The sequence below is a fragment of the Plecotus auritus genome, assembly GCF_963455305.1.
Source record: "Plecotus auritus genome assembly, chromosome: 5".
Lineage (NCBI taxonomy): Eukaryota > Metazoa > Chordata > Mammalia > Chiroptera > Vespertilionidae > Plecotus > Plecotus auritus.
This window is the reverse complement of record NC_137776.1, coordinates 183,402,748-183,429,043: the sequence shown is the minus strand read 5'-3', so window position 1 is coordinate 183,429,043 and position 26,296 is coordinate 183,402,748. Positions and strand designations below refer to the sequence as shown.

The window sequence follows — 26,296 nt, the reverse complement described above, 5'->3', positions numbered from 1 at the left end:
AAGTCGGACACATGAGCCTGGCGTTCGGGGAGGAATCCTCAGGCCAGAGTGGGATTTGAAAGCCGGGGCGCGGCTCCGTGCAGGCGCCGTCGGAGGCCTGGGGGCCAATGGGCCTCGGGGCGTCTCCGCGCGGCCACAGTGCTGTCGGCAGAGTCCCCGGCTGCTCCTCGCACCCGTTCTAACTGTACCGGTTTTCAGATAAAGACCCAAGAGGAGGAGGATGACAGCCGCGCTTTAATTTAAAACAGGCCAGGATATCGGGTGTGGGGAGAAGCCGGGGGACACGCCGAGAGAGGGAGGCAAGAGCCGCCGGGGGTTTGGCTGAGAATCCCTTCGCCTGTGCCCTCCGGCCGCCGCTCGCCCGAAAGCTCGCTCTTTCTGAGGTCGACCTTCAAGGTCAGTCTTGGGGGAGAAGCTCCTGGAGAGGGGGGCAGGCCCCGAGGAGCGAGCGGGGTCTTCCTGCCGCCAGCGTGGTGGGCGTCAGGCACCCCAGAAAGAGCAGCTGAAACCCGCGTTTGCGTCTAAACGAGAGGCTTCCCGAGCACGTTACCCGCGTTGTCCCTGACGCGGGCACAGCCTCCAGACTCCGGCCTGGAGGCGCGCGTCTGCCTTGTAATTTGGGTTTATGCCGTCGGGTGAGGGCTTGGGAGAGAGGGCGGGCCGGAGGACGGGGGTCCCCAGGTCGAGGGGCGCCGGGCGAAGGTGAGCTAGGGTTGCCTAACCTAAAGAGGGGGACTCTTAGCAAAAATAACTAACCTAAGACCTGAATCTGAGGTCCTTGCAGCAGCAGAAGCCACGTAAAAATAGGAGTGGGGGCAAGACCGGTGAGTCCTTCTGGAACTTTCTACCGTGTGGAGGCGGCTTTAGGGGTGGGTGTAGTTGCCCATCCGCAGGGTCCCCTGGCGCACGGCACACTCTTCCCGGTGGGCTTTGAAAGCTCGCTGGCGATCGGCCTCGGTGGGGAAGGTATCGAGGTGCGGGCCCACCTGCGGATGGAGGGAGAGCAGGTCGGCAGGCATAGAGGCTGGGGGGTCGTCCCGTGCTCCCCTCCCTGCTGCCCTCACCTGCTGCCCCAGGCTTCATCTTGGAGAAATAATAAAATGGCCAGCAGAGCGCAGCGTGAGGGGGGAGGGCCGGGAGGGGCCAGGGAGGGGGGGGCAGGGACAGCGGCAGTGACGCGTGCGTGACGGGTGCCCCGTGGTGATGGCTGCGGTCACTGCGCAGGGGCCCAATAGCCAGCCCATCCTTCCCAGCTGCTTCCCCGCCGTTAACCCCGCAACAAGCCGTCCTCTCCCAGGGTCTCCTGGCACTCCCTCCCTCCCCTTGGGCTGGAGGCGGCCACGTGGGAGTCCCGGGCCCCACGCACAGCACCAGCACCAGAGTCCAGGGACTGTCACCCCAGAGGCCCCCGGGAGGGAGCCAGACCCAGGCGCGGGAGCCCCGCAGTTAAATGTGGGCGATCGCATCTCAGCCGAGCCTCCTCCTCAGGGCCTGGTGGCGGGGGAGCCACCCCCCCTCATGTCCTGCATCTGTCCCATCGCCTCCAGGTGTGAGGCCACCCCCTGGAACGGGGTCTCCTGTAGGGTAGCCCGAGGGAGGCCCGGGGAGGAGGGTGCAGGCTGGCCTGTTTATCTTTTCCTCTCCCGCCTGCATTTATTCAGGGTCAAATGGGAGAGACCCCTCCCCTCCCAGAGCTCGAATCTGGAGGAACCACGCTGAGGTGGGGGTGCAGGCAGGGAGAACAGCAAGCACGAGTCAGCCTCCCGAGCTGGGGCCTCTGTGGGGCAGACACTCAGGGGGCACTTCGGGCTGGAGGTGAGCAGGGGCTGGGGGACAGCATGGCGCTGGCCCGGGGGCCCATCAGAGCCGGGTTTACCAGGCGGCCGAGGAGAAGGGCCGGCAGGCGGGTTCCTTCTGGGTTTGCTCTGCCGTGACTTCCCCATAAAGCAGGACCCAAGCCCCAGGCCCTGGTCAGGAATCCAGGTCGGGGTTCCCCCCCCTCCCCGGGGTTAGCCGGCCCACGGGCTGCAGGCAGCTTTCGGTGCGACAGGTCTGAGAACCGAAGACCAGGGAGAGGATGGGAGCTCACGGGGAAGGCCTCTGTGCTCGGTGCCCGAAATCCGCCCCTTCAGGGAGCAAGAGGTCGGGCATCTCACCCCGGGAAAGCCATGACCCCAGCAGAGCCCGTGCCCGGGTGGCTTCCTGCAGGCAGGGACCTGGGCAGGTCTCTACCCAGGCCAAGTGGTTCCTGGGGGCCACATCCCTGCCTGCCTCCAGGACACGCCCCCCCCCCCCCCCCCCAGGTCTGGGCACTGCTTAGAGCCAAAGAGACCCAGACCCAGGTCCTGGCCTCAGGTCCAGGGGCCGGGCTCACCGTCAGGGGAGAGCGGAACATCAGGGTGCACACGGGCCCGATGGACTCCAACTTGGCCACTCCCCACTTTACAGATGGGGAAACGGAGGCCCAGAGAGGGTTTGGTCCGGGGTTAGCTCCACAGGGGATCAGAGGCAGACAAGCTCTGTGTTAGCACCATCCCCCAACCTCTAGGCTCTACGTTCCGGATCCTTTCTAGAATATTCTGCCCATGCTGAGGTTTGTTGGTTAGTTATTCCAGGACATAAAACCACGGTCTTCATCTCTGGGGGGGTGTCGACCCTTTCGAGACTCTACAGAAAGCCATGGCCTCTCTCCTCGGGGAAGAAAAATACGCCCAGTCCTAACGTAGAAGACGGTGCAGGACGCCGCGGAGGTCCAAGACCCTCTGTCCCTGCACGGACCCCGGGTGGCGGTGTTTCCGGGAGCCGCCGGGCCCCCAGCCGCAGGTCTCAGTTTCTTGGCTCTGTGTCAGGGTCATGCCCGGCTCTGGTCACCCGTCACCTGCTGCCCACCTGCCCCAGGGCTCAGCACCTGGCGTTCAAGGCGTTTGGCGGAGCCATGGTCTTGTCCTCAGCGTGATCTCCAGTTTCAGAGAAATTCCCACGTGGCCTCAGGAAGGTTACTGAGCAGAGAGGGGAAGAGCCAGAAACAGAGGCCTCTGCGCACCGCGGTGTCGCCTCTGGCAAGGGACGGCTTGATTTTGACACCGTGACATGATTTCCCAGAAGGCAGCTGGAGGTGCTCCGTGCGGGCACGTCCGGTCTCTGGGGGCCTCGCGGGCACCCTGCCTGCTCTGCGTGCCCGGTCAGGACTCTTGCCGGTGCCGGGCGTTTATTTCACACAAGCCTCGGAGCATCCGGATGTGTCTGCATGGTGCAGCTGGGGCAACGGGGGCCCACAGATGGCAGAGTCACGTGCCCAGGTCGCACCCGGTGAACGCAGAGCGTGGGACTCTGGGCCCAGGTCTTCGTGGCTCCACTCCACCCCCACATTACATGCTTACGAAGCGAGTCGCGTGAAAGTCACTGCCGGGGACGTGGGCTCCGATCCCACATGCTCACTCTCTCCTCCCGAACCGGCAGCTCCGCCAGCGATGAGGATCCTCATTACCAGTCAGGCCTCACGCTGTGTGTGGTCACGACCCTGTGGACCCCCGAGTGAAAGCAGGAGAGCCGTGGATTGCGGGATTCCTTCAGAGATGCTTCTAAATTAAGCCGTCTGCGGGCTGCCCGCGCCTGGAGCTGGGGAACTGTGACGGCTTCGGCAGGAGACAGCTTTGCTGAATGGAGCTGAGTTGCTGAGGTCGAGGCAGGTAAAGAAGGGGCGGGCGCCAGGGCAGCCAGCGGTCCGAGGGCCCGGCCGGTGGGCGGGGGCGGCGATACCCAGGTGGGCCAAGGCGCTGGGCCTGTTCGAATGGGCAGTGTTGCCCAGGTAAGGACCAGGCACCGCCACCACGGGGGACACTGGCGAGTAAGACAGGCCTGGCGCTTGTCTACGCTCTCTGCTATAATTAACTGTTTGACAACAATAAGACTGTGGTCTGGGGAATGCTAACTCCATATGGGGGCCGCAAGGTCTTTCAAGAGACGACGGGACGAGGAGGGGAAAGTGTCGTAGGGGCAGGGGCCAGGCCAAGCCCTGGCGCAGGAAGAACGAGAGGAAATGTGAACCGCGTCCGGCATGGCCGGGGGTGAACCTGAGGAGGGGCGGTGAAGGACTAAAGAAGACGGACAAGAGAATACAGTTGGGGCCGGGTGGATCACTGTGCCTAGATGAGGACACAGTGACACAGCCTGTAAGCGAAGCTTTATTTTATAGTCAGATCACACAAAGCAAAACAAGGGCAAGGTGTTTACAGTGTCCCTGTGAGTTTCAATCTGCTTCTTTCCTGTTGTTGCCATTCTCTGAACTCTATCGAGCCTTGTTTTGGCAGCACTTGCTGTGCCCCCCCGTAGCCCACATCCCTTAGCTACCTGGGACTGCAGGGTTGGACTATAAGGTCAAGCTTTACAACCATAGCCTTTTGGCTATAATTGTGCTGGGAGGGCTTTGCCCTCCACGCTGGGACTTGTATGTGGCTTTGCCAAAAGTCAGTCCGAGGCTTGAACCTGTCCAGACGCTGTAGCCGCTCTCCACAGAAATGCAAGCAAACCAGGGTGTCCAGGGGACAAGGAGATGAGGTGGGAGGTGAGCACGTCAGATCTGACGAGAGGTTTGTAGTCCACGCTGCCCTGAGGAATCATAATTTCCCTCCCTCCCCCTATTGGAATACAAGATTCCCAGACAGCCAGGGTTGGGAGAGACCGTGGAGGTCATTGGATCCCACTCTCCCATTCTGCAGGTGAGAAATCTGAGGCCCGAAGGTGGAAAGTGATTCTCCAGGGTCCCTGGGAGTCCCGGCAGAGCTGAGCCTGGCAGCCAGCGCACCCATCGCCTTTCCTCTGGCTGCTCCCTGCCCGCTGTGGTCCCCACGTCACCTGGGACCTAGGTTCTTGGGTTCAATTTCCCAGTCATTCAGAAGCATCGCACTTTTCTGGCCCACTCTCAATGAGCAGCGTTTCATTTGGTTGATTATCAGATACCCTCGTCATTTCACCAGTTTTGCTCTTGACTTCGTTAGTTCCTTCTTTGATCCGGCCCGTTCGGCTGTTCTATCCGGCCCGCGGAGCCGAAAGAGCGGAGGGTTCTCTTGCTCTCCCCTCTGCTCCTTTACTTTGAATTTATATTAGTTCACACAAACACTCCATCCATGCTTTTGTTCCGGCCTCCGGTCCAGTTTAAGAACCCATTGTGGCCCTCGAGTCAAAAAGTTTGCCCACCCCTGATCTAGAGGCATCTGCTCCGCGAATCCCCCTCTGATCCTCTTTTTTCTAACCTTGACATTGATATAACACCATTGACCCAGTGCACAGATCCGTGCACATTGAAAGGAAATTAATTAGAAGATGGCCGGCGAGGCAGGACTGGGTGAGACGGGCCGGACATACCCTGGAGCCAACCTCCCATGGCCCCTCCCTGGCCAGCCGCACCTGGGGTGGCACTGTGGCTTGAAGGGTGTCTGCGGAGTCAGCAGAGTCCCTCCGGCAGGTGGGATCCCTCAGCCTGGCCTATGGGGATGGGGCCGAAACCGGCTCTCTGACATCCTCCGAGGGGTCCCGGAGTGCGAGAGGGCACTCTGCAAAGCTGCTGTCGTACAGGGTGTGGAACACAAACGCAAATGTGCAGTAAACCAGATTCAGGGCTGACAGTGCCCCAGCAACAACATAGCCCACTGCCAAAAGTGGGATTGCGCGGCCCCGCGAGGAATCGGGCTCCCTCCTCTCTGGTTTCGGGCTGCATCGCCCGAGAACCGCCGCTGCCAAGTCACTGCAGCTCAGCAGCTCCTGTGTTGAGCGTCTGTCCCCCTGGTGGTCAGTGCGCATTATAGCTATCAGTTGATGGACACCGCATATTAGCCTTTTATATATATAGATAGATGGTGTTGCCAACTATGTTGCCCTCTGCATTTTCTTTTATCTCATTTCACAAGTATTGAGTATATTTATTTTTTCTCGGTTCTCTTCTCGTTTCATGCCTACCGAATTTCTGTTTGGATTTCTTCTCTGGCTTTTCATTTATTCATAAATACGCCTTAAAATTCCCAGGCAAGCTCATTAGTTACATTTTGTGATTGATTTCTAATTTAAAGTCTTTGGTGCCAAAGTGATCTGTGTAATTCAGATGCCTTGTCAGTATTTGTTGAGTTTTTGGTGTTTGTGCCTGTTTGGAAAGCCCCATCCAGTTTCACCAGGAAATCCCTGTGTGCGATGAGCCGGCGGCGGGACAGAGTGCTCGCATGCTGGGCCAGGGGGTCAGATGCATGAATTACTTCACTCCACACATACCCCCGAGCATCGCCCTGTGGCAACTCGTGCTGGGCATGGGGCGCAGGGAGGACTCAGGGAGCCTTGTCTGGCAGAGCCAGGAAAATGGTGATAAGACACAATTACAGTCCTAGCCGGGGTGGCTCAGTGGAAAGAGTGTCAGGCAAGGGCGCCTACCTACCTCAGTTGCAGGTTCGATCTCTGGCCCTGGTCGGGGCGTGTGTGGGAGGCAACCAATCCATGTGTCTCTCTCACATCAATGTTTCTCTCTAAAAATCAACGGAAAAAATGTCCTCCGGTGAGGATTAACAAGGAAATAGATAAAAAAAGAAAGCATCCAAGACCCTGAGGCGAGACGCTGGTCATCTTCCTCTGCCCGGTGGCCGTGGCCTTGGGCTGGGAGGGGCAGCTTGGCCCACGTGCTAAACATGGAGTGGCCTTGTGCCTTCTCCCTCCTCTGCCCCGGCTCCTCCTCCCCTCAGCAGGAGGCCTGGGCCAAGCGGGGACACTGAGGCAGCCCCAGCCCCAGGCTCTGTACGGTGGGGAGTGGCATCCTCGGCGCCTTCTCCCCAGCGCGGGCCTGCTTTGTAAAGCCAACCCCACGCGCGGTGGACGGTGTGTGCGTGCACAGCCGGGAAGGACGACCCTCCGCAGCCCAGTCACAGGCTGGGCGGCTTCCCGTGTGCCTCACACGTCCTCCAAGGAGCAGCGGGGCCAGCCGACCCCAGCCCCCCTCACCACCCCAGATGGCCCCCCCAGAGGACACCAAGTCTCGGCCAGGTCTGGGGGCTGAGAAATCAAAAGGCAGGATTTGAGAAAAAATAGCCAGATTTAAAAAAAAAAATAACCTGCCAAACAGAAAAAAAAAAAAAAATGACAGCTATAGAGATTTTAGTTTAGGGCTGTTTTTTTCTAAGTGACAAGTGCTCAGGTGACTGGGAGCGAGGTTTTCTTGAAAAGATTGAGGGGCTGTCTCCTCTAATGAGGGCACTTGGAGATTATGTATCAGTCCCAGGTCAGTAATTCCTGTCAAGCCGGGGCCGCCGGGGGTCAGAGGCCCCGCAGAACATGGGTCCGTGCGGGGCGTCGCCGGCGAGCGCTGCGTCCCGCGCTCTGAAGGGGCAGGTCCAGGAGGTGAGCTAATTAGCGAGGGCGCCAGGCTCTCCCGGGACAGCTGGTCTCCGCAATCGTTTTTCTGCTCCCAGCTCTCTCTTCTCTGTGATCCAAAAATAGACCGAGCAAGGACACAGGCCGACACACGCTGCGTCTCAGAGCACAGCCAAGCTCGGCGTGGAAAACAAGCCTCCTGCTCCGCACAGCTCTGCCGGGAGGTTCCCGGGACGTCCTGGTGAGCGGGCAGAGCAGCGGCCCCTGAGAGCAGGGGGCACGCTCACCCAACGGGAGCAGGGGGGGGGGGGGAGGCTGAAGCTCAGGGCGGTGGAGACACTGGCCCAAGGACGCCCAGCTGCTAAGCGGGAGGCCCGACCAGGATCCAGGTCTGTGCTCCGTGGACCGTAGAGCTCACGAGATTTGCTGGGGCAGAAGCAGAGGCGGCCCCGACGCCTTTGAAAATGAGAACCGAGTTGCGACTTCCAGAAGCCAAACCAATATCTCTTGGTCATTTCCAAGGACCAGGGAGGCCGGTCAGCAGCAGCTGAGATCCAGGTCGAACGATGAACCTGTTCGCCAGATGCTGGGGGATGAAGGGCAGGGTGACCACACGGGTGTTTGTCTGAGCTCCCTGAAGACCCGCTTCTGCTTCTTCAGCCTCTGAGTTGAACAGGTTTCAGGCGAGTGAGGGTCACAGCACATCCTGGGGGGAAACCGAGGACACTGCCCCTCCCTCGTCATCCGAGGCCATTTTGGCCACCATCACCTTCTTCCAGGCTCCAAAGACTGAACCCACGTGCTGAGCACTGACCTGACTCACGTGGGCTATTTTTTTTCAAGTGGCCCGAATCCTCTTTTTTTTAAAAAACAGCTATATCTATATATAGAAAAGGCTAATATGCAAAGTGTCCCCTCAGAGTTCAACCAGGAGACTGGGAGCTCCATCGCTGACCACAAGGGGGCGGCGAGGAACGAAGGAAGGCCCTGATCGGCCCTGATCGCCGGCCAGGCCTAGGGACCCTATCCGTGCACGAATTTCATGCACCGGGCCTCTGGTTGAGATACAATTTATACAATGTACCCATTTAAAGACGGAAATTTGGGTTGTTGCCGCTTTTGGGCTCCTGTGAATGATGCCGCTGGAGACATTCACGTGTGGACGTATGGTTTCATTTCTCTTGGGCACACACCCAGGAGCGGAATTGCTGGGTCGTGCGGGAACTCCGGGTTTAGCCTTTGGGGAAACGGCGACGGTATTCTCGCCGGCAGCCTGCGAGGGTTCCCGTTTTTCCACATCCTTGCCAACGCTTGTTATTGTCTGTCTTTTTATTGTTGTTACTGTTGTTGTGGCCGCCTCGTGGGCATGAAGTGGCCTTTCCGGTGGTCCTCATTTACATTCCCCTGAAGGCTAAGGATTCTGAGAACTTTTTGTGTGCCTCCTGGTGATCTGTGCACCGTCTCCGGAGGAATGTCTATTCAAACCCTTTGCCCATTTCAAAATTGGGTTGTTTACACGTCAGTGCTGAGTTGTAAGAGTAATACTGGCATTCACAGTCCCTTATGGGCTGTATGATTTACAGTTACTTTCTCCTCTTCTGTGGGTTGTCTTTTCACTTTCTCTTCTTTCTTTCTTTCTTTCTTTCTTTCTTTCTTTCTTTCTTTCTTTCTTTCTTTCTTTCCTTACACCCTCACCTGAGGACATGCTCCCATTGGTTTCGAGAGAGAGAGGAAGGGAGAGAGAGAGAAACATCCATGTGGGAGAGGAGCACCGATTAGCTGCCTCCTGCGTGTGCCCCAGCCGGGGATCAAACCTGCCGCCCAGCATGTGCCCTGACCGGGAAGCGAACCCACAACCCCTGGGTGAGCAGGACGACGCTCCAACCAGCTGAGCCACCGGCCAGGGAGTCTCTTCACTGTCGTGACGGGAGCATTTGAAGCACCAGAGTTTTTCATTTTGATGACGTTTAGTTTATCTATTTTCCTTTAGTGGGTTATATTTTATTTTACTTTTATATAAAAAGCACCCTAGCCGAAACCGGTTTGGCTCAGTGGATAGAGCGTCGGCCTGCGGACTGAAGGGTCCCAGGTTCGATTCCGGTCAAGGGCATGTACCTTGGTTGCGGGCACGTCCCCAGTAGGGGGTGTGCAGGAGGCAGCTGATCTATGTTTCTCTCTCATCGATGTTTCTAACTCTCTATCCCTCTCCCTTCCTCTCTGTAAAAAATCAATAAAATATATTTTAAAAAAAATAAAATAAAAAGCACCCTAATGTAGCATAACAGGGCAAGGAACTTAGGGGGTACTTGGCGATTTATGTAAACGGCCCCTCTAAGGCCGGGTGGCGAGTGGCCTTGTTGCACCTGTCGGCTCGGACAGACTGCTGGCTGGTGCCCGTCCCGCTCAGAGGACTCTCAGGCTGAGCCTAGGCTCGTGAGAAAGTGTGTGGTGACTGATGAGCAGGGTCTGCCATGGGCACAGGGGGAGGGGCGCGGGGGGAGGGCGGAGGAGGTGGCGTGTTTTTGCTCTAAAAGATCAAAATAGAGTCTCTGAGGGGCAAGGGTGAAGGCGGAGAGCCCCAGCGAGAGCGTCCACGTGCTCATCCGCCCTTCGTGCCCCTCCCTCTTCAGGCCGCCTCGGGCCACCTCAGCTGGCGTGGCCAGTGGGCGGGCAAGGGGGAGGGCAGGACGTGGAGACGGGGTCCGATGAGCCGCAGCGGACAGCAGGAGGCCGGCCCAGGAGCCATGGGACTCCCTGGAGCCTTGTTATTCCGAGAGCGGCCAGTTTGGCAGGGGTGCAGGGGCCCAATGAGACGCGCGAGTGCTCGCAGGCACCGCCGGGGCAGGAACACGTGCCACCTTTAAAGAAGTGGCCCCGCTTTTACAGCCGGTAAATCCTTATGTAGGGTCAGTGCTGAGGGAGGAGGCTTGCTGGCCGCGGCTCCACGCGGGCCTGGAGCGGAGAGGGAGGCCCTCCTGGGGGCACGCGAGCGTGGCCCTGGACGGTCCTGGGCGTCGAGTCTGGCTCAGGGGCGCTTCGGTCAGGCACGTCTGCGCTGCTGTCCTGCAGGCTCCACCCCCACGCCCCCGGGAGGCCTGGAAGCCAAGCGCCATGCACCATCTGGGCTTTGCCCTCTGAAACCCCTCCTCCCAGAGGACTGTCACCCTGGAAGCTGTTCGCAGGAGCCAGACAAGCCGGGAGAAGACGCCCCTTCCCCCTTCCCCGTCTCCACCTTGGAGGCTCGTCCAACACACACACACACACACACACGCACATGCACACACACACACACACACACGCACATGCACATGCACACGCACACACGCACACATGCACACACACGTGTGCACGCGCACACGCACGCGCGCACAGGCACGCACCCCAGATGCAAATGATACCCGCCGAGCCATCACTGTGAAGCTCGACAGAAAATAATGAGAAACACTAAATCTTTTATAAGGTCAACACGCGCCTTAGCCGAGCAGCTGTCAAACAAGAAAAGAATTTAGCGCCCGAGCCTCGAAACTTCCATCGGCTCATTAAGCCCAACAGGGCCCGGGCCTGGCGTGGCGGGGAGACGGGCCTTCCGTTTGGTGTCAGTAATTTGCGGCGGAGGCGAGAAGAAGCAGCCGGCGCCAAAGGGGCCTGGGGGCGGCTGGGGAATCGTTAGCGCGCCAGGAGCGGCCTCGGCTCCTAATTGGAAGCATTGGGCATTATCAACGGAGGATTTGCCTCAGTTCCCTGACAGCTCGTGGGCCCAGAATGATCGCCCACTTGTCAGTGTAAAAGACCATTAAAAACAAACCATTTTGATTTAATTGGAGGCGGTGCACCGCGAGGCCAGGTGAGGGGGCCGTCAGCCCGCTCGCCCCCGCTCGCTCCCTCGGTGCTGGGGCTGGGGGTGAGCAGCGAGTGTCTGTGTTTGCCAGAGTCTTCGCCTTTCAAACCTGTCTGCGGAGGCCTGGACGGGAGATGGAGGAGACTTCACACGGCGGTGAGGGCTGTTTTCAGCGGGTTGTCAACAGATGCGGTGACAAGCCGAGCTGCCAGGAAGAGGCCCCTTTTCTTCCCGGAGCCTGGACGGCGATGGTCTGCTTGGCGCTGTCCTCCTGGGAGGTGGCCGGGAGGCCTGGCTGCCAAAGGGCGGCGGGATAGTCGGGCGGTGCTACCCTGCCCACCCCACTTAGGGGCAGCAGGATACGAGCGGGTCAGAGGGTGCATGGCAGACTGATCCCCAGTGGAGAGTGGGACTTTCAGTGTATTTTTATTGATTTCAGAGAGGAAGGGAGAGGGAGAGAGAGAGAGAAACATCAATGTTGAGAGAATCATGGATCGGCTGCCTCCTGCACGCCCCCTCCTGAGGATCCAGCCTGCGACCCTGGCATGTGCCCTTGACTGGAATCGAACCCGGGACCCTTCAGTCTGCAGGCCGATGCTCTATCCACTGAGCCAGACAGGCCAGGGCTAGGGTGGGACTTGCTATTTTGCGCAGAGTGAGAGCTAAGGTGGGCTTTCATGAGCCTGTTGGAAGAGGCTCTGAGCGGACAGCCCGCCGAGACGGGGCTGATGTCTCCCCAGTACTCCCCTGGGGGGCCAGGGGCTGAGGGCACAGGAAGCGGCCACTTGCTATAGATATTAACCTAAGCCCCCGCTGGGGCGGGGCTGCAGGCGCCGAGCACGGGTCTGTGTGCGGACTCCCCGGTGCCAGGGCTGTATGTTTTGCATGTTGGTATCATGAACGCCGTGGGTACTTGATGAATATTCATCGGCGCCTGCCAGCTCTCAGAGAGGCCTATACATTTGTATGTTAATCTCACCCCGTCCCACAAGCGGCAATCTCGTCTGCTGCCGGCCGCGTCTTCTACGAGACGACACCTCGGGAGCGCACGGGGCTCGGGGGACACGCCAGCCGGTCCCCTCAGGAACCTCTGCTGGTTTTGATGAAGGATCAGGCTGGGAGGGGGCACCAGGTCCCTGGGAGCATGCAATTCCAGAGCTCCAAGTTTTGCTGCCGGATTCAGACAACGGGACGCCTTAATTGCTTTCTCTGGAAGTTTCCCTGGCGGTGCTCTCTCAGGCAGCGCCAGGTGGTTATCCGGGCGCGTGGCTCCTCGGTCGAGAGCCTTTGATTCTGTGTTTGGTTGCAGATGAAGCCCTCGCGGCGCCGTCCGCGCCGTGCCTGGCAGGGCCGTGCTGTGTATGCGTCAGGCTGTCGAGCAGCTCCTGTTCCTTCCAGGGAAGCCGGGGATACGCTCGGATGTTTGGCATCCGTGGCCCGTTGGGGAGGGATGCACACGGTGAGGGGTGGTTTTGTCTTTCCCCTTTTCTCTTTTTTTTTTTTTTTTTTTTTTTTTTAATATATATTTTATTGATTTTTTACAGAGAGGATGAGAGAGTGATAGAGAGTTAGAAACATCGATGAGAGAGAAACAATCAGCTGCCTCCTGCACACCTCCTATTGGGGATGTGCCCGCAACCAAGGTACATGCCCTTGACTGGAATCGAACCCGGGACCCTTCAGTCCACAGGCCGACGCTCTATCCACTGAGCCAAACCGGTTAGGGCTCCCCTTTTCTCTTATTGGGATAATGAGCAGGAAGAAGTTTTTGGGGGGTGTTTTAAGAAGAGGCTGTTAGTTACAGATAAGAATATGAGAGTTAAGTGTCCTCAACTAGAGAGCGAGGCCCTGGATGCCAGCCTCTGGGCCCTGCTATGGGGAAACATGGACAGACAGGAGACTCTCAGAGGTCTTGGGGTACCTGCTGTTAGGGACAACCTGTAGGCACTCAGCAAGTCTTGGCTGCGTGGACAAACAGATGGACTGATGGATGGATGGACTGATGGACAGATGGATGGGTGGGTGGATGGATGGGCAGATGGGCAGATGGATAGATGGATGGATGAATAGATAGATGGATGGTTGGGTGGATGAATGGATAGACGGATGGAGGGATGGAGGGATGGATGGATGGATGGATGGATGGATGGATGGATAGATGGATGGATGAATAGATAGATGGATAGTTGGGTGGATGAATGGATAGACAGATGGATGGTTGGGTGGATGAATGGATAGACAGATGGATGGTTGGGTGGATGAATAGATGGACAGATGGTTGGGTGGATGAATGAATGGATGGACTGATGGATGGATAGATGGACGAACAGATATATGGGTGGACAGATGGCTCTTACTTAGAAGTGGGAACAGGTGATTGTGTTCTCCTAAAAGTCATACCCCCCAATGGGATGGTGTTTGGAGGTGGGGTCTCTGGGAAGTAATTAGGTTTGGATGGGCTCATGAGGGTGGGGCCCCCAGGACGGGATTAGTGCCCTTCTCAGAAGAAACACCAGCTCTCCCCCTCTCTCTCCACACAAGACGGTGGCCATCTGAAAGCCAGGAAAAAAGCCTCGCCAGAACCCAACCACACCAGCACCCCAATCTCGGACGCCAGCCTCCAGAACGGAGAGAAATACACGCCTGCTGTTTAAGCCCCCGGCTGTGGGTGTTGCTGGAGCAGCTTAAGACTGAAGTTCGTACTCCCCGCTTCTTCTCGAAGCCCCGACAAGCTTCCTATGGAATCCACGAAAGCGTAGCCACTTGCCACAGGAAATACTTCAATTATAGCCGTGCAGGCGCCACTGATGGGGCGCAGGGAGCTGAGGACTCAGGCTTGGTGCCTGCCCCACCCACTGGACCAGCTCAGCCCTCCCCTCGGAGACCTACAGGCACAGCCAAGCTTGAGAACCACCCGCAGGGCCGATGCCAAAGCTCGTCCCACCCAGAGACGATTGCTCCGACCGCCTCCCAGCCGGCCGTGGCCAGCACGTCACACGCACCTGCATGGCCCTCTCTCCTGCTGTCCCTGCTTTTAGATGCGGACGGGGAGGCAGGCTGGGAACTGGAGCCAGAGTGGCTTTGAGCCCACAGGCTCAACCCGCCTTCTACGCCCTGCCCCTGCCACATGCCCTTTGTAACCGCAGCCTGGACCCCGATCGATGGCTTCTTTCCTCTTTAGCCTTCAGGCCAAACTACGATTTCAGAGATGCTCAGGGGTGTTGTCAAGGTCTAAAGGCGTTCAGGGCGGTGGAGAGTTCTGTTTATGGCAAGGGCTTAAATCAGCCAGGCCAGGCTGGCACGGCCCTCCGGACACCCATAAAGCCCCGAGCTCATGACCGCCGTCCACTCGCCTTCCCGGGCCCGGCATTTAGGACCCCCCGACCCCTGACCACAGGCGCAGGCCTTACTATTGCTCAGCCCTGCCAGCGCCCGTGGGCGCCAGCCCCACCCACTCTGCCTCTGGTTCGCTGGGACCTGGGACACGGACTTTAACTTCGGAGCTTTAGCTGCTTTTTCTCGGACAGCGACTCCCCTCCACGCACCGGGTTGCTGAGAGGACAGACATCGCAAGATCGTTCATCAACGCCCCGCCTGGTGCGGCAGAGGTGCGGGCTGTGCGCTGCGGTGCCGTGACGGTGGCTGCCGCTGGGAACGGGCTCAGAATAGCTTCTTGGCTGCCCTTCCCTCCGCGCCGCCTGCCGGCCCCCTTTGGCCAGAGTCCCCACTTTTTGTGTTGTTTGCGCCACTCGGAGGAGGCAGCGTGTCCCGAGACCTCTGAGGAGAGGAAGAGCAGAGACCAGAAAACACGGCCCCCATCTCGCCTTCTCCCCACGGCTGCTCTGTGGGGCCAGAGGCCTGCGTCTCTGAGGGGAATGGGAGGGTGTGTTCACACCACAGCTTTTATTTATTTATTTTTATTAAAAAAAATATATTGTTATTGCTTTCAGAGAGGAAGGGAGCGGGAGAGAGAGAGAAAGCATCAATGATGAGAATCACTGATGGGCTGCCTCCTGCACGCCCCACCCTGGGGGTCGAACCCGCAGCCCGGGCAGGTGCCCTGACCGGGAATTGAAAGGAGACCTCCTGGTCCATAGGTCGGTGCTCAGCCACTGAGCCACGCCGGCCGGGCTCACCCATGGCTTTTAGATACGAGGGTACCGCCTCCTGGTGCACCTCGCCCGCACTTTTGACAAACCTCAGTTACCATGAGCCTGGACTGAAGCATTGAGGGTGTTTATCTGGGGGAACCCGGCTGGCCCCCTGCTCCGCAGCTTCGGGGCGGTCGCACCAGCGGCGTCGGCGCCTGCTGACACAGGCTGACATGTGAAGATGGGGGATTCGTGGGTGACACGGAGCGAGTCCCCCCGCCCCCCCCCGAGGTGGCCCACACTCCTCCTTGAGCCCGGGAGAGTCTCTTCAGATCACTGAGGATTTATTCCCTTGGGGACGAGCTGGAGGAATCAACTGGGGACCCCACAGCCCCATCGGCGCCCACAATTCGACATGAGGTTCTCGCCGTCTCTGCAGATTAGGAATATAGAGCTGAAGCCCAAACAAGGGGCTTACTCCATTTTCTGGGTGATGTTCAGCACAACATGTGAAATTTTTTCATGCCCAGTTGGGGAGAAGAGTTTTCTGGATTAAACGGAAAATTCCCGCCGAAACCGGTTTGGCTCAGTGGATAGAGCGTTGGCCTGCGGACTGAAGGGTCCTGGGTTCGATTCCGGTCAAGGGCATGTACCTTGGTTGCGGGCACATCCCCAGTAGGAGGTGTGCAGGAGGCAGCTGATCGATGTTTCTCTCTCATCGATTTTTCTAGCTCTCTATCCTTCTCCCTTCCTCTCTGTAAAATGTCAATAAAATATATTTTTTTTTAAAAAAAGGAAAATTCCCAGGTGCTAGAAGGGTTCAGGGGACAGTGGCTGGGGGTCCCCAGGACGCAGGGCCGGTCCTGTTAGAAGTGCCAGCTCCCTTGTCCTCTGCGATGCTGGCCTCGCCTGCCCGCACCCCCCGCCCCGGGCACAGATGCCTGGCCCGCCCCCTGACCCGGTTCCCCGCTCCCCTCCCCCAGCTCCCACAGGGCCCAGGAATGTTGCCATTTGTCCTCGTCCCAAAGCCTCCGCTCTGGCTGCCGTGACCTGCCAGTCTTTGAGCAGGAATGTCACCTTTCGAGCAGGTGCCTAAAAATTCCCTGCCTCCGAGGGGCCGGATGCTGTAAAGCCAATTAGGCCCCTGCCTTCATCCCTTCTGCACACGGATGTGAACGGTGATGGGGGGCTCTGTGATGGGGGAGCAATGCCAGCTGCATCGGCACTCTGACTCACTCTTCCCGTCGCCCCGTTCCCGCGTGTGGCACATCCTCCTGCGCCCCGCGCCCTACACAGCAGCAGGGACGTCCTTATTCCGGAACAACTCAGCGGCAGGACCCTTAAAATACATCCCGGGGCGGGCACTCGGAGGGGGGGGCACTCGGGGTGGGCACTCAGAGCGGCAGCACCTCTGGCCGCTGCCCTTCCTGGGTCTGCAGGGAGTGACTGGGCAGGACACGGCTGGCACAGCGGGGCAGAGGCGGCGGGCAGACGGGCCCTGAGCCGCCCTGGGGTCGGCAGAGTTAACTCTGCAGCCAGCGCGGGTTTGTAAGAGCTTAAGAGAGAAAACCCTCACCCTCTTAGGCTCGGCAGCCTTCACTCCTCAGCCCGTCTCGGGGTGTCACTGCGTGGCGGACCGCTGCTCTCCCGCGTCTCCATTCTGTGGGGAGCCAGGGCCCGGGGGACCCGCAGGGTCAGTCTTCCACAGAGAGGTGCCCGATCCAGCCTCCGGACTCAGGAGCTTGTAACCCGAACCGTTAGCGTCACAGCCTGGCCTTCTCCCTAAGCAGCGGGGCTGAGCCCACAGCCGAAGCGAGTCGAAACTATTTGTCCACACGTTAGTGACGGAATGACCGTGTCATGTTGGGGATGGGCCCTGTGGTGGGGGAGGCCATAGAGGTGGAGACCTCAGGATGCTTGGCTTTTGTTCATCCTCACCCGAGGATGTCTGCTCCGTTGAGTTTTGGACAGAGGGGAAGGGAGGGGGAGAGACGGAGAGAGAAGCATCGACGTGAGAGAGGCACATTGACGGGTCGCCTCTTGTACGTGCAAACCGGGTACAGGCGCCTGACCGGAATCGAACTCGGGGCCCTTCAGTCTGCAGGCCGGGGCTCTGTCCACGGAGCCACACTGGCCGGGGCCCAAACAGATTGTGGATCTTCAGTTACAACCTGGACTTGGCCGTAAAGATCTGGACCCTGCAGGTCAGCCCCCCTCACTGCTGGCCGGCACCGGCACCGGCCTCGGGCCTTCACGCCTGACGGGTGGGAACACGAGAAACCGGGTGTGGCCAGAGCGCGGTGAGAGCGCGGGCGCCGGCGGAGGGAACCGCGCTCCGGGACAAGCACCGGGAGGGAGGGAGCGCCCTCGTCCTTGAAAACATTTAAAAAGATCGCCTTCCTTGTGTTGTAAAAGCTCCGTGTACTCAAAGCAGAAAGAGCATCAGAGAAAGTAGGACTCAGCCGCCCCCCCCCCCTCCGGCCCCCGCCAGATCCCTCCACCGCTGGCCGTGGGGGGGGGGCCCTCCTCCCAGCTCTGCCCTGGGGCACTCACACCTGAAACCACTCGCAGCCACCTCCATCCAAACGCATCACACGGCGGGGTTCTTTCCGTCAATGCCGTGTTAGTAGCGTGTCGGTGAGCACAGACTAACGTCATTTTCAGTGGCTGTGCGCGATTTCACAGCATCACGGATCACCCCTGTATCTAACATCACCTGGCTGGCGGCACCCAACCTTCCACCGTTGTGGCCGGCGACGTCGCAAATATTTGGAGCACTGGCCCCTTGGTGTTCGGGCCGTTACCACTGGCCGCCGTTGGTGACGAAGGATAAAGCATCTATTTTTCCTGCCTTAATATTAGGGACCTGTGCTTCCGACTGGGTCACTTTTGAGAGCAGAAGGCGGAGCTATTAATAATCCCGCCCCCCCCCCCCCCCCCCCACACACACACACAGGTGGGCTGCCAGGGCCACCGCCTGGGAGGGGCCCGAGGAGGTTTGGGTCAGAGGCCGGGGAACAGGTGATGGGGTGATCGCTATGGCGATTGTCCCCACCCCAAGCTTGAGTTGCCAACTAAGGTTGGTGTCTCCCCTCCGTTTGAGGCTGCAAACACTGGACACCAGTTCTCCAAACTGCCCCCTCTGGCCGTGTGCCTGTCAGGTCGCTCGCTGTCTGCCCGTCCGCCTGGCCAGTGGCCCTGAAGCAGCCTGGGTTGGCACGGAGAATGGGGCCTGGAGCAGCGGTGCTCGGAAGATTGAGACAGGCTGGGGGTGACGGGGTTGCCATGGGCCCCGGGTCTGCCTGACCCTGGAGGCACACGTACACGCACACAGACACGGCCGCCCCTCCCTCCCTCCCCGGCGCTCTCCCTGCCGGGAACACCCAGCACATCTGGCGGACGGCATGTGAGTCCGAGGCCACCAGCACAGAGGGTGACGCCCCGCCCAGCCCTCCTTCACTCGGGGTGGAGGCTGCTGAGTTCGCCTTTCGTCCCCCAAATGGGAATCGGAGCTGTCCCCCGACATGCACGCTGGCTCTAGGGCCACCACCTCCGAGAGCCCCGTGCCCCTCCCACATGCTCCTTGACTGGGGGACTGGGCGCCTAAAACCCTAGGTGGGCAGAGACCCCAGGACCTAGCCCTCCCCTCCCTGTCGGAGGAGGAAACAGGCCCAGAGCAGCTCGGCGGCCAGCCCAGATCTCAGCACTTATGTCCCTGAAGAAAGGCCACTTGTCTGACCCTCCCTCTGGGCACTGGCCATTTGTGGCCACCGCTGGTGGCAGAGCCCACGGAGAGCCCGTCCGCTGGGCCCCTGCAGCCCGAGGGGTCAGCCCCGAGGCACGTGCCTCCTCTCCTTGCCCCTGTGGCGTGGGGCCCGGTGTGAGCTGGCGGGGCGGCCCCGGGGCGGGGCGGGCGGGGAGGAGCCAGCCTGCGAGGCCGTGACCCAGCCCAGGGAGGGGCCGCGCCTGCCCGCAGCGTGTCCCCGTGAAAGGCGTTTAATTATTTCTGACAGAGTTCAGCGGCGACATCTGTTCGCGAGCGGGGAGGGTCCGTGCGGGTTATCCATCACGGTGACAGGCTCCACGCTCTTGGAAGTGCTTTTCCCTTTCCTGGTGGGGCCAGGGCGGCGATCAGCAGCGACAGGACAGGGCACCGGGCAGAAAGGGGCCTCTTGGGGCTTGGCGCTCGCCTGAGGCCGCGGTGGACGGGCAGCCCGACTCTGCCCGGCCTCCTGAGTGCAGACCCGGGCGCCGGCCTCCGGGGTGCTGGCACGGGCACGTTCGCTTTGGGAAGGTGGGTGCCATCGGGTCTATGAGAGGTTTTCGCATTTTTCTGTCACCCTGGGCTGCACTGTCGCTCTTCCTTCACCCACTCCATTCCTTCCTTCCACAGACGGTCACTGGCCACCCGCCCGTGCCAGGCCGCGCTGGGCTCGGGGGCCTGGCGTCGTCCTGGGGGAGATGGGCGTTGAACAGCATGGCGCAGGTGGGCCGTTGGCCGCAGTGTGGATAAGTGCCGGGAAGGGGGTCTGCTGGGGTGGGGCCGGGTGGTGAGGGAAGGGGTCCCAGGAGGCGGCACAGCCCAGGGGTGAAGAGAAGAGGCTTAGGCAGCCCCGGACTGACCCCGGGTCCCCTTTCACAGGGCCAGGCCCTCGGCCTCCCTGAGCCTCAGTGTCCTCGTCAGCAGAGCAGGGACCTCACGTCTATGAGGTTACGCGTCCGCACTCGGGGCGTGGCGAGCGCTCAGAGGCCCTCTCGTGGTGTTATGTCCCTTCGGGGGGACTGAGTGTCCCCTCGGTGGTGGCCGCACTCTGGGTCCAGGGTCTGTGCTGGGTGTACCAGGTGGCTTTCAGGGTCGCATGGGCATCCATCCGGACCAGCCAAGGCGCACCCTCCTGCCCGGGGCTGGCATTCCCACTCGCCCCCTCGCGGTTTCTGCTGCGTGATGCGGGCGCCTTCAGCCTGGGCCCTGCAGTCACGGGCTGCAGGTTCCGGGCCCGGCCTCGCGCTCTGCACAGGGGTCGGGACACGCGTGTGACACACACACACACAGGTGACGGAGCACAATGCTGGCGCCGAGTTCAGGCGAGCAGCGGCGTTGGCTCCGGTCGCTCGCAGCGGCGTTTCCTAACAGCCGTGACGCCTGGGAGAGAGCCGGCAGGGCTCAGCACACCTCCTCCTCTGAGAATAGAAGTTGTTGGTGCCTCGGGCCGGGTGGGCCAGGCGGGCCGGGCGCTGCGGGGAGGCGGTGAGTGAGGCAGGAGCCTTGCCCCAGGACAGTCTCTGTGACCCCCATTGGGGGGGTGGCTTTCCCTGCACCGTGGGGGAGGCCCCTGAGCCCTCCTTGTCCATTGCCTGGGACTCGGGCAGATCCTACATCAGAGACGAAGGGGCTGAGGGTGGCAGTCACTGCTGTAGGGCCGAGAGCCATGTGGGGCATCTGGTGCCAAGGAGCCAGGAGCCCCGACCCTCCCTGAGCAGCGTCCCTGGTGCCTGGACCCCCAGATGCTGGGAAATCAGAGAGAAAAGAGCAAAGGAGGGACGGGGGGGGGGGGGGGGCCAGGAAGGAGGCTGTGGCGGGCAGCGCTGAGCGAAGGGAGGGAGGCCAGGGCGAGGAGGCCAGAGAAGCGGGAGAGACGGGGAAAGCGGCCGAGGGGCTGCTGGGCGGGCGGACCTGCTGCATGTCGGCAGCTCCAGGCCTCCGACAGCCAGTCATGTTTCCGTGCGCGGGGGCGGGCGGCGGACAGGCGGCGGGGCAAATGGTCAGTGACACATGCTGACAGAGGCCAGCGGGCGACATGAGAGGCGCGTCAAGGGGGCGGCAGGCTGCCCGCGAAGCTCGGCAGCTTGTTCCGTTGCATTAGGCTCAGGGAGGCACCGACCCCTTCATTGCCTAAATTGCAGTTTAGCCCGACACGGCGCCGGGCCTGGCTGGCCGGGAACGCCGCTTCGGGCAGCTGTCTTCCCGGGCCGGAGCTGGGCGTGCACCCCCCATCCTGACGCTGCTGTTCCCAGGCCGCCCCGTTTCCCTCCTGGGCACAGTGCCCCCTTATGGGAACACCGGTCTGGGCACCGATCCAGGGTCCTGCGGCCGAAGGGACACCGCTCAGTTCTGAGGTTGGAGCTGGTGGCTGCTGGAGGCATGTCACGCCCTCGCGTCAGCCCCGAGGCCTTTGCTCCGCTTCCCAGGATGCCCCCCTGGGAGCCTAGTGCTGTGGCGTGGAGCTTCTGCACCCCAAGTCCCCAGGGCGGGGTGTAGTGTTTGAACGGCCCCCTCAGTGGAGGGGGTTTGACCCACAGTGTCCGCCCCGTGGACAGACCCCAGGCTTCAGCCGTCAGACGGCCGGGTTCAGCCTGAGGCTGCCCTTACCAGCATGCGCTGTGCCCGGTCAGCGCCATGGGCAGAGCAGCGGCCCCTTCAGGGAGTGTGAAGGTTGTGACCTGAGCCAGGCCGGCGTGAGGGTGCGCTCAGGGCTGACAGGTGCTGCTGTTGGTATTATGCCGTGGCCGTGCCCTGGGTGGCTGGGAGCCCACAGAACTCGCTGTCTAGAGGGCAGCAGACCCCGCCGGGAGGTGAGGGCAGCCGCCCGGGTGCGGGAGGGAGCGAGCCTGACCTTCTGGAAGTGAGGCATGTGCCAGAGGGCATCCAGCTTCACGGGCGGCTTGTACTTCCTCAGCTGGCTGCTCCGGGTCTCGTACAGCTTCCCGAGGCACACCTGCAGCCAGAGAAATGCAGGGCAGGTGCTCACCTGGCCACTCACCTGGCTGCTCCCCTAACCGCTCCCCTAACCGCTCCCCTAACCACTCACCTAACCGCTCACCTAACCACTCCCCTGGCTGCTCACCTGGCTGCTCCCATAACCGCTCCCCTAACCGCTCCCCTAACCGCTCCCCTAACCTCTCACCTAACCGCTCCCCTGGCCACTCCCCTAACCGCTCACCTAACCGCTCCCCTGGCTGCTCACCTGGCCGCTCCCCTAACCACTCCCCTAACCGCTCACCTGGCCGCTCCCCTAACAGCTCCCCTGGCCGCTCAGAGAAGCCGAGCTGCCAGGAGGAGGCGCAAGGGCAGAGGCGTCACAGACCGAGCGTACCCTTCCCCTTGCACCCAGCCCTTCTCCACGTTGGACTTCAGGGCACCGGCCCCCCACAGTGCCCGGCCATGGCTCAGTGTGTGGAGGGGCCGTGGATGCTGCCAGCATGTTGTTCTGGGTCCCGGCGTGCAGCCGCCTGGAGGGCAGGGGCCGTGTCCCAGGCGTTCCTGTCCGTCCCCGCGGCTCACGCAGCCCGGCAGTGAGCAGGGACTCCACCGCGTTTGCGTGGAGGATGCACGATTCGACGGATGGTTGGCATCTCTCGGGAGCAGGTCCAGCCCAGGGCGCGCTCTCGGAGGAGGAAGGAGAACTCTGGGGTTGGTTCCACACCCGTTTTCTGAGGGCCTACTATGCGCGAGGCTTGGCACAGGGGCCTCGTTTAATCGGACCCTTTTTTTGCTGAGTGAAACAATTGAGACTCCCCCCAAATGCAACTCACTCGAAGTCACACCCCAACCAGTGCCTGGGGTGGAGCCACTCGCATTAGCCACTTTATGGGGTGCTCTGCTGCAAAGAAGGAGGGCACTGGCCACGAGTCGCCTCTGGAGCAGAGGGTGGGTCCGGAGGCTCGGGGTTCCGTGGACCTGCAGTGCTCTGAGTAGCCGTCACTAGGTGCTAATTAAATCACCGCTCACATGGGGCGACGAAGCCGCTTGTGATGGCAGAGGCCCCTGAACCTGGTCATTCCCACCGCAGGCTGGCTCTTCCTCGAGCCGTTAACGAACAAACGAGTCACCGGCTGCTTTCAAAAGCTGATTACCAGGCTCTGCTCTGTAATGCGCTGGCGTCTTGGATTCTGACTGCTGGGAATGGCAGGGGGCTGGGGGGGGGCCTTGGCTCCCTGCCATCGTGCGCCTCGGACGGGGGGGGGGGATCTGGGGCCCCTGAGCCTCGCTTGGTGCCTCTCCTGGCCTGGCCCGAGGGCCCCAGGATCCGGGAGGACTCCTGCACTGCCCGGCGTGGCCCCAGGACATTACGGCACTGTCCCCTGTCCCTGAGCGTTCCAGTGATCGCCATCCAGCAAGGCCCGGCCCTTCTGACGCATTGGCCTCTCCCTCAGTCCCTCTGAGCCCCCGTTTCCTCATCGGCAAATGCAACGGACTGAGATGACCCGATGAGGTGGGAAGACGGTGTGTGCGCCGGCCCGTTCTCCGCAGGGCGCTGCGGGGGGACGCCTTGGGTCCTGAGCTTTGGAACGGCCAGGGACACCAAAGTCCTGCTTCTGATGAGACCGATGGAGCGCCCCGTGAGCACGGCGAGGTCTGACTCTGAGGTGGCGGTGCGGGTCTCCGGCCCTCGTGCCGCAGGAATTGGCGGAGGCTGGACCGGGTCTGTCCCCGGCTCCGCGTCCCTGTGTGGGCACCGCCTCTCTGAGCTCCTCTCCACCCTGGGGAGCAGGGACCCCCCCCCCCCCGGCTCCCGGGCTTCTGTGAGGCGTCGATGAGATGGTGCAGCTGATGCCCGGGAAGCGTTTTCGGGGCCCGAGTCGTTCACTGGAGCAGGACGCACCCCTCGAGGGCAATACCTGTGCCCCCGCAGCACCGCCCCCGGGGGGGCGGGGGGGGCGTCCTCGGGCCCTCTGCCTTCCCAGCCTTTTCTCTGTAGATAACACGGGGCCGTTTTCTGTGAGGCCCGGTCAGCCCGCCCAGAAATGAAGGTAAATCTAATGTCCCGCCCGGCCGGCATGGGCAGGGGTTGAGCATCGACCTATGAACCGGGAGGTCACGGTTCGATTCCCGGTCAGGGCACAGGCCCGGGTTGCTGGCTCCATCCCTGGTGGGGGACAGCTGATCAGTGATTCTCTCTCATCACTGATGTTTCTCTCTCTTTCCCTCTCCCTTCCTATCAGAAATCAATAAAAATATGTATTAAACAATCTCATTTCCGGATGTGTGAGGCCGTGCGGAGATTTGGTGGAGAGTCCCCAGGTGTGTGTGTGTGTGTGTGTGTGTGTGTGTGTGTGTGAGAGAGAGAGAGAGAGAGAGAGAGAGAGAGAGAGAGAGAGAGAGAGAGAGGGCCGGGTTCTGTCAGGCACCCAGGCCAGTGCCCGGCCCCGCAGAATCTCCGGTCTTGGGGCTCAGGTAGGGCTTCAGTCTGATCGGCACCAAGACCCCCTCGGGCTCTGACTTCCCACAATGCCTGGAGGCCGGGTCACAAGCAGCGCGGTTCCCAGCCACCCGCAGGGACAGGCGTGCACGGGGCTCGGCTCGGAGCTGAGCTTTGCGGGGCCAGCCCTTCCCGCCTCTGCCGCCCCGCCCCTCGGCCGCTGGGAGCCAGGCCGCCTTTACCTTCTGCTTCTTCTCCAGTTTGAGGGCTTTCTGGGCAGCCTTCTGCTCCTGCACCCACAGCTGCTGGTACCGGTGCTGCAGCAGGTCGAACAGGGGCGTGGAGGGCCTGCGGGCGGGCGGGGCCGGCGTGTGAGGCGCCCTCCCCCGCAGCCGCCCGCCCTCTGGGGCACCCACCCTCCCCCCGCCACCCACTGACCGTCTGGGCTCCGGGGCAAACCCCTCTCCCGAGGAGCGGGGGCCCCGCAGGGTCACCCACAGACACTGACGACAGCTGAGGCTGAGGTGAGGGGTGACCCCAGGAGCGTGTTGCCCTATTGGCTCTACTTTCGTGCATTTTTGAAAATTTTCATAAAAAGAGAAAAAGAAAAAAACGAAAACAAAACAGTGGGGAAAGCTCTTTGTCTTCCCCTTTCACTCCTTCCGGACTTGCCCTTGGACCCCGACAGCTTAGTCGCCAACACAGGCGGGGGTTCTGATCGGGGTGGAGTGGGTGAATGGTGCCTCCCCTCCCCCAGGACATGTCCGTCCCGACCCCCGGAACCGGGGGCCAGGACTGTCTGGGGAAAGGGCTGTTGCCGATGGGGCCAAGTTAGCGATTGCGAGATGGGAGAAGCATTGTGTGCGTGCTTCCCAGGGTGGGCCCGGGCCCCGGGACGGTGTCCTGGTGAGAGACACAGGGAAGCGAGACGCCGAGGCAGGAGGGTGCTGTGAGGAGGAGGCAGAGAGGGGGGCCCCTGCCAGGAGCCCAGGCCCCAGGGGCGGGCAGGGAGGAGGCAGGGAAAGGCCCTCCGTGGCCTCCAGGGGGCGCAGCCCTGCCCGCCCCGGCTGCAAACCCCCGGCCTCCGGCGCTTCTGTTGTGTTAAGCCACCAAGTTCGTGGCAATTGGTTACGGCAGGCCCAGGACACGGACACCCAGGGGTTCCTCGGGCAGACTTTGGGAAACACTGGTAGAAATGGCTTGCAGTTTGTGCCGCTCCGCACGGGTCCTCAGCCTGGACCCCGAGCCCCATGGCGGAGGACCCCAGGCAGCGTGCGGCACACACAACCCCGGGGCGGTGTCAGAGCCACGTCCCGCCAGTGGTCTGGGGGTGCCTGATCCAGCCGTCACCCCGAGCCCTGGAGTCCCGTGAAGGGCACACCGCACTTCTGGGCGCGAGCACGGGCACGGTCTGGGGAGCGCACCCACATGCTCAGAGGTGGGTGCGCCCCAGGAAAGGTTGGGAGCCCCGTATTACCCGTGACCTTCCTTCACAGACACAACAAACCACCCAATGTCGTGCCCCTAGGACCCGAGACCCCAGCCCTCGAGCCTGGCTCCGCACCGAGGTCCTCGTCGTCAGCGCGCACACATCGGGACGGTCCCCCCACGCGGACCTTTGGGGCCGGCGGCCAGGCTCAGTGTGCAGGGAGGTGCAGGCTGAGGAGCCTGGTGCTCAGAGGGCTCGTCTCCAGCCGCCTGCGCTCGGCCATGCCCAGGGCTCTTTGCTGTCCTGCCCCTTGACCCCGGCGGCGACTTCTATTGCTAATCATCACACGCCCCGCGCTTCTGAGCCGCCTGATCCACAGCCACGCTTTCTGTGACACGGACGGTGATCTGGCAACATCTACCCCAGAGGCCTTCGCAGAGATGCTATCTTC

At 61.2% G+C, this 26,296-nt stretch overlaps 1 protein-coding gene across 1 annotated transcript in view; it reads right to left on the bottom strand.

Moving 5' to 3' along the window:
* Nucleotides 1-216: 216 nt before the first annotated feature.
* The window catches only part of CFAP77 (cilia and flagella associated protein 77), a 97,266-nt gene continuing 71,186 nt past the window's right edge, over nt 217-26,296 (bottom strand). The window contains exons 4-6 of the mRNA XM_080669795.1: nt 24,659-24,764; nt 21,891-21,992; nt 217-986 (exon numbers count right to left, since the gene is read on the bottom strand). Coding sequence (XP_080525921.1) covers nt 864-986; nt 21,891-21,992; nt 24,659-24,764 — 331 coding nt within the window. The 3' untranslated portion in view covers nt 217-863. The remainder of the gene's footprint in view (nt 987-21,890; nt 21,993-24,658; nt 24,765-26,296) is intronic.